Source organism: Salvelinus sp. IW2-2015, linkage group LG4q.1:29 (genome assembly GCF_002910315.2).
Source record: "Salvelinus sp. IW2-2015 linkage group LG4q.1:29, ASM291031v2, whole genome shotgun sequence".
Classification (NCBI taxonomy): Eukaryota; Metazoa; Chordata; class Actinopteri; order Salmoniformes; family Salmonidae; genus Salvelinus; species Salvelinus sp. IW2-2015.
The window spans coordinates 84,399,268-84,406,384 of NC_036842.1; the positions used below are offsets into that span (position 1 = coordinate 84,399,268).

General features: G+C 47.5%; 1 protein-coding gene across 1 annotated transcript in view; it reads left to right on the forward strand.

The window, feature by feature from the left end:
* The first annotated feature begins 1,124 nt into the window (after nt 1–1,124).
* Nucleotides 1,125–7,117, forward strand: part of nav2b (neuron navigator 2b) — a 314,640-nt gene continuing 308,647 nt past the window's right edge. Inside the window, 1 exon segment of the mRNA XM_070439864.1 lies at nt 1,125–1,877. Within this exon segment, the coding sequence (XP_070295965.1) occupies nt 1,626–1,877 (252 nt within the window). The 5' untranslated portion in view covers nt 1,125–1,625.

The window sequence follows — 7,117 nt, forward strand, 5'->3', positions numbered from 1 at the left end:
AACCATTAATACAGGGGTCTTTGGGTTACCAGATTGTCCAGTGGATTAGCGATTAGCCTGTGGTTTCTCCAGGTTATATGACCTCGATTAGCGTGAACTTTGCTTTCACAGGCAGGGAGGATAGAGTGTCCTTTTAGAGGAGTATGAAAAGCTCATGGTTTGTGTTGACACACGGCAGTAGAGAGAGTTCTGTTGGACTTGCACCCACAGGGATTATAGGGTTCAATCCACCGGCTGGAGGAACTGCTGGCTGCAGCACTATTTGAAACCTCACAAAGCATCTGTCAGGGCTGGCTCTGAATAATAACACAATAATAACAGTCTGCTGACTAAAGTTTACATGACACTGAGAATCAACTGTACAGACTTACAAAGAACATAGAAAAGCACTTGACAATGTCATATTCATCCTTATGCACATCAATATGAAAGTTATTGGGTTACTGTTCTGGCACTGGGGTGTTAACAGTTGAGTTCAAAGCTGTGGAAAACATAATATAAAACCCAGGGAGGGGGGGCACCAGTACTGGAGCCCCTCCCCTGCGGCAGAGATCAGCAGAACCAACCCAGCACGCCTCTCCTTTATACAACAGTCTGGGCACTGGGCTAGTTAGAACAACACACTGTAATAGTGTTAGATTGGGCTCTGACAGTGGAGAGGAGGCCCTAGAGAGAGAGAGAGAGAGAGAGAGAGAGAGAGAGAGAGACGAGACGAGAGACGAGAGAGAGAGAGAGAGAGAGAGAGAGAGAGAGAGAGAGAGAGAGAGAGAGAGATGAGAGAAGAAGAGAGAGAGAGAGAGAGAGAGAGAGAGAGAGAGAGAGAGAGAGAGAGAGAGAGAGAGAGAGAGAGAGAGAGAGAGAGAGAGAGAGAGAGAGAGAGAGAGAGAGACCGAGAGAGATAGAGAGAGAGAGAGGAGAGAGAGAGGAGAGAGAGAGAGAGAGAGAGAGAGAGAGAGAGAGAGAGGAGAGAGAGAGAAGAGAGAGAGATGAGAGAGAGAGAAAGAGAGAGAGAGAAGATGAGAGAGAGAGACGAGGAGAGAAGAGAGAGAGAGAGAGAGGAGAGAGAGGGAGAGAAGAGACAGAGAGAGGATGAGAAGAGAGAGAGATCTGCAGACAAGGGCTTTCCTTTTTCACGCATTGAGGGATTGATGTGGGAACAGCGCCTGATTAAACCAGGACCAGGGAACACTACAGTTACTGTTACGCTGTACTGTACCTCTGGAACAGAACAGGTGGAGGGAGGAACCCAGAAGATCGTGCTCATCGCTGTGGATGGTTCCAGAACCTTGTTAAAATCCAGAGAAGGATGTGACTTGGCAGCCTGTCAGAGGAAGTTGTTCTCATCGAAAGGTTTACTTTTGGACTGTGTGTGTGAGTGTGTGTGTGGGTGTGTGTGTGTTTGTGAGTGTGTGTGCCACAGAGAGCCTTCTGCTGTACATGTGTGTATACAGGCTGACCTACCCCAGCTGTGGAGCCTCTGTGTGAGAGCGTAAGCCTGCGTTTTGGCCAACCTTCTTAGAAAATAGCAAAGAGATAGAGAGAAAGTCTGAGTGCTTGCATGTATGTGTGTGAGTATGTGAGTGTTGAGTGGTTTCTGAGACGTGCTCTGAAAGCAAGAGCGGAAGATGCCGGCCATTCTGGTCGCCTCTAAGATGAAGTCGGGACTGCCCAAACCGGTGCACAGCGCCCTGCCCATTCCTCTGCTACAAAACAATTCCGGGTCCAAGACCTCCATCACTCACAGCCACCTCAGACACAGCCCCCTGAAAGTCCCTCACCGGCAGGGAGAGCGCCGGGGAGAGGACGAGGGGGAGGAAATGACCACCCCCACCAAAAGGCTCTCAACCACAGGGAGTGACGACCGAGAGGACCCTCAGGTCAGAGCACAGTTCTTCTCAACCTTATCTGGTTACGTACTTAAACTAGGACTAAAGGACGAAACTTGGAGTAAATGAGTAAACTAGGACTAAAGGACGAAACTTGGAGTAAATTAGTAAACTAGGACTAAAGGACAAAACTTGGAGTAAATGAGTAAACTAGGACTAAAGGACGAAACTTGGAGTAAATGAGTAAACTAGGACTAAAGGACGAAACTTGGAGTAAATTAGTAAACTGGATAAAAGCTGGGATCTCTGCACCTGTTCTGTAGTTGGACAGCGAACACTATCGGCATTTGAGCAGTGTTACTGGCGTTGTGTGTATTTCTTAGTCGGCAGCAGCTGCTGTGTACTGGAGAGATGTAGGCTAATGGGGCTAAGGCACATAGTGATGAATGGTGTGTGTGTGGTCGGTGCTGTAAACGTATGTCACAGGATAAAGCATTAGTCAAATGTTGTTTGAGGCTACGGTAGTAGAAAGGGGAGGGGTTAATACTCTAATCAGATGGTCATTCAGCGATGCAGATAGGGAACGACAACCCTTCCTTTATCGGCTGTCTTCACACTGTCACTACTATGTGGAGTTAAATGCAAAGAAGTGTCTCTTTGAAATCTGCTACAAGGCATTCATTTGAAATGATATCTAATTCATGTCATAGTCTTTGAAATGTCCCTGTGCGAAAGTAACTGACTGAAGTCTGCAGTGTAAATAGAACACTACAGCAAGCTTTAACCATACGGCAGTTGTTGTGGGCCTTTATGGTGGTCTGAGAGAGAGAGAGAGAGCGAGAGAGAGAGAGAGAGAGAGAGAGAGAAGGTTAATTCCCCTTGACGTTGGCCTGTGTGAGCAGCAGACAGATGGGCTTTAAGAGCACTTCACACCTGGTCTGGTTGATGTCTAGCTGACGTCTACAATGTGCAGCAGGATGGACTATGAAACACATGCGTGTGTGAGCGTTTGTTTGTGTATGCCTTTATAATCATATATTTGCAGAACTGTACCAAGTTGATAGTTCAATTGAAAGTGACTGAGGCTGTTCTGAGGGAAAAAAGGGGGGGGGGTGATGATTATTGCCCAGTAGTTATAAACATAAATGTGCCTGTTTAAGGTCTTGTGTCTGTATTGCTGGCCTGGCCATGTGTAGCCTATATTAAACCTATGTGTAGCCTATATTAAACCCATGTGTAGCCTATATTAAACCTATGTGTAGCCTATATTAAACCTATGTGTATGCCTATAATTAAACCTATGTGTAAGCCTATATTAAACCTATGTGTAGCCTATATAAACCTATGTGTAGCCTATATTAAACCTATGTGTAGCCCTATATTAAACCTATGTGTAGCCTATATTAAACTATGTGAGTGCTATATTAAACCTATGTGTAGCCTATATTAAACCTATGTTGTAGCCTATATTAAACCTATATGTAGCCTATATTAAAACCTATCCCATAGCCCACTGTCCAGGCAGACAGACACAGACAACAGATAGACAGACAGCATACAGACAAGCAGATAGCAGCAGAACAGACAGAAGGCAGACAGAGCAGAAGACAAGAGACAGACAGACAGAGAAGACAGAGCAGAGCAGACAGCAGCAGAAGACAGCACAGACAGACAGACAGACAGACAGACAGACAGACAGACAGACAGACAGACAGACAGACAGACGAGACAGACAGAACACAGACAGACAGACAAGACAGACAGAACAGAGCAGACGACAGACAGACAGACAGACAGACCAGACAGACAGACAGACAGCAGACAGACAGACAGACAAGACAGACAGACAGAGACAGAGCAGAGACAGACAGGACAAGCAGAAGCAAGCAGACAGAGCAGTAGATGATGGTGTGCCATGTGGTGGAGAGGGATGAAAGACATGGCTGTATAGCCTATCATTACACAGAGTGAACAGCGGTCAGGGGTTTTTCTAGTGCTCTATTGGAGTGACTGTACTGTACTGTGCTGTGCTGTACTGTGCTGGTAGTGTAGTGCTGTAGTGGGAGTGCTGTAGTGTGGGTAGTTGTAGTGTAGTGGCTGAAGTGTAGTGCTGTAGTGTAGGGTAGTGCTGTAGTGTAGTGCTGTAGTTGTAGTGCTGTACGTGCTGCAGTGTTGTGCTGTACTGTACTATACTGTAGTGTAAGTGTAGTGTGGTGTGGTGTGTGTGCTGTGCTGGTGCTGTAGTGTAAAATCAAATCAAATCAAAATGTATTAGTCACATGCCGAATACAACAGGTTGTAGACCTTACAGTGAAATGCTTACTTACAAGTCCCTAACCGACAGTGCAGTTAACAAAAAATATGAATAAGAATAAGAGATAAAAGTAACAAGTATTAAAGAGGAGCAGTAAAAAAATAACAATATATACAGGGGGTGCCTGTACAGAGTCAATGTGGGGGGACCGGTTAGTTGAGGTAGTATGTACATGTAGGTAGAGTTATTAAAGTGACTATGCATAGATGACAACAAGAGAGTGGGCAGTGTGTGGAGAGGGGATGGGGGGGAAATGTTGAAAGTCTGGGTAGCCATTTGACTAGATGTTCAGGAGTCTTATGGCTTGAGGGTAGAAGCTGTTTAGAAGCCTCTTGGACCTAGACTTGGTGCCCCGGTACCGCTTGCTGTGTGGTAGCAGAGCGAACAGTCTATGACTAGGGTGGCTGGAGTCTTTGACAATTTCTAGGGCTTTCCTCTGACACCGCCTGGTATAGAGGTTCTGGATGGCAGGAAGCTTGGCCCCAGTGATGTACTGGGCCGTTTGCACTACCCTCTGTAGTGCCTTGCGGTCGGAGGCCGAGCGGTTGCTATACCAGGCAGTGATGGAATCAGTCAGGATGCTCTCGATGGTACAACTGTAGAACCTGTTGAGGATCTTGGGACCCATGCCAAATCTTTTCAGTCTCCTGAGGGGGAATAGGTTTTGTCGTGCCCTCTTCACGACTGTCATGGTGTGCTTGAACCATGTTAGTTTGTTAGTAATGTGAACACCAAGGAACTTGAACCTCTCAACCTGCTCCACTGCAGCCCRGTGGATGAGAATGGCGGCGTGCTCAGTCCTCTTTTTCCTGTAGTCCATAATCATCTCCTTTGTCTTGATCACGTTGAGGGAGAGGTTGTTGTCCTGGCACCACACAGCCAGGTCTCTGACCTCCTCCCTATAGGCTGTCTTGTTGTTGTCGGTGATCAGGCCTACCACTGTTGTGTCATCRGCAAGTTTAATGATGGTGTTGGAGTCGTGCCTGGCCGTGCAGTCATGAGTGAACATGGAGTACAGGAGGGAGCTGAGCACGCACCACTGAGGGGCCCCTGTGTTGAGGATCAGCGTGGCGGATGTGTTGTTACCTACCCTTACCAACTGGGGGCGGCCCGTCAGGAAGTCCAGGATCCAGTTGCAGAGGGAGGTGTTTAGTCCCAGGGTCCTTAGCTTAGTGATGAGCTTTGAGGGCACTATGGTGTTGAACGCTGAGCTGTTGTCAATGAATAGCATTCTCACATAGGTGTTCCTTTTGTCCAGGTGGGAAAGGGCAGTGCGGAGTGCAATAGAGACTGCATAATCTGCGGATGCAAATTGGAGTGGGTCTAGGGTTTCTGGGATGATGGTGTTGATGTGAGCCATGACCAGTTTTTCAATACATTTCATGGCTACAGACGTGAGTGCTATGGGTCCGTAGTCATTTAAGCAGGTTACCTTAGTGTTCTTGGGCACAGGCACTATGGTGGTCTGCTTAAAACATGCAGGTATTACAGACTTGGACAGGAAGAGGTTGAAAATGTCAGTGAAGACACTTGCTAGTTGGTCAGCGCATGCTCGCAGTACACGTCCTGGTAATCCGTCTGGCCCTGCGGCCTTGTGAATGTTGACCTGTCTAAAGGTCTTACTCACATCAGCTGCGGAGAGCGTGATCACACAGTCTTCCAGTACAGCTAGTGCTCTCATGCATGTTTCAGTGTTTTTTGCCTCGAAGCGAACATAGAAGTAGTTTAGCTTGTCCGGTAGGCTCGTGTCACTGGGCAGCTCGRGGCTGTGCTTCCCTTTGTAGTCTGTCATGGTTTGTAGGCCCTGCCACATCAGATGAGCGTCAGAGCTGGTGTAGTACAACTCAATTATAGTCCTGTATTGGCGCTTTGCCTGTTTGATGGTTCGTCGGAGGGCATAGCGGGATTTCTTGTAAGCTTCCGGGTTCTAGTCCTGCTCCTTGAAAGCGGCAGCTCTAGCCTTTAGCTCAGTGCGGATGCTGCCTGTAATCCATGGTTTCTGGTTGGGGTATGTACTGTACGTGCGGTCACTGTGGGGTCGACGTCATCGATGCACTTATTGATGAAGCCAATGACAGATGTGGTGTACTCCTCAATGCCATTGGAGGAATCCTGGAACATATTCCAGTCTGTGCTAGCAAAACAGTCCTGTAGCTTAGCATCTGCTTCATCTGACCACTTTTTATTGATCTAGTCACTGGTCCTTCCTGCTTTAATTTTTGCATGTAAGCAAGAATCAGGAGGATAGAATTATGGTAAGATTTGCAAATGGACAGGGGTGGCAGGTAGCCTAGTAGTTAGAGTTTTGAACTCATAACTGAAAGGTTGCAAGATCGAATCCCAGAGCTGACAAGGTAAAAAGCTGTCGATCTGCCCCTGAACAAGGCAGTTAACCTGTTGTCATTGAAAATAAGAATTTGTTCTTAACTGACTTGCCTAGTTAAATAAAGTAATGGAGGGTGAGGGAGCTGTGTGTGGAGTATTGGTGGTCCAGAGTTCTTTTCCCTCTGGTTGCACAATTGACATGTTGATAGAAATGAGGTCAAACTGATTTAAGTTTCCCTGCATTTAAGTTCCCGGCTACTGGGAGCGCCGCCTCTGGGTGAGCGTTTTCTTGTTTGCTTATGGTGGAATACAGCTCATTCAATGCTATCTTAGTACCAGCCTCTGACTGTGGTGGTATGTAGTGTGCTGTACTGTGCTGTGCTGTAGTGTAGTGCTGTACTGTAGTGCTGTGCTGTACTGTGATGTGCTGTGCTGTGCTGTGCAGTACTGTGATGTGCTGTAGTGTAGTGCTGCACTGTAGTGCTGTGCCAGACTGAAGGGCGCCTCTGGAAGCTCCGGACTGAAGGGCGCCTCTGGAAGCTCCGGACTGAAGGGCCCCTCTGGAAGCTCCGGACTGAAGGGCGCCTCTGGAAGCTCCGGACTGAAGGGCGCCTCTGGAAGCTCCGGACTGAAGGGCGCCTCTGGAAGCTCC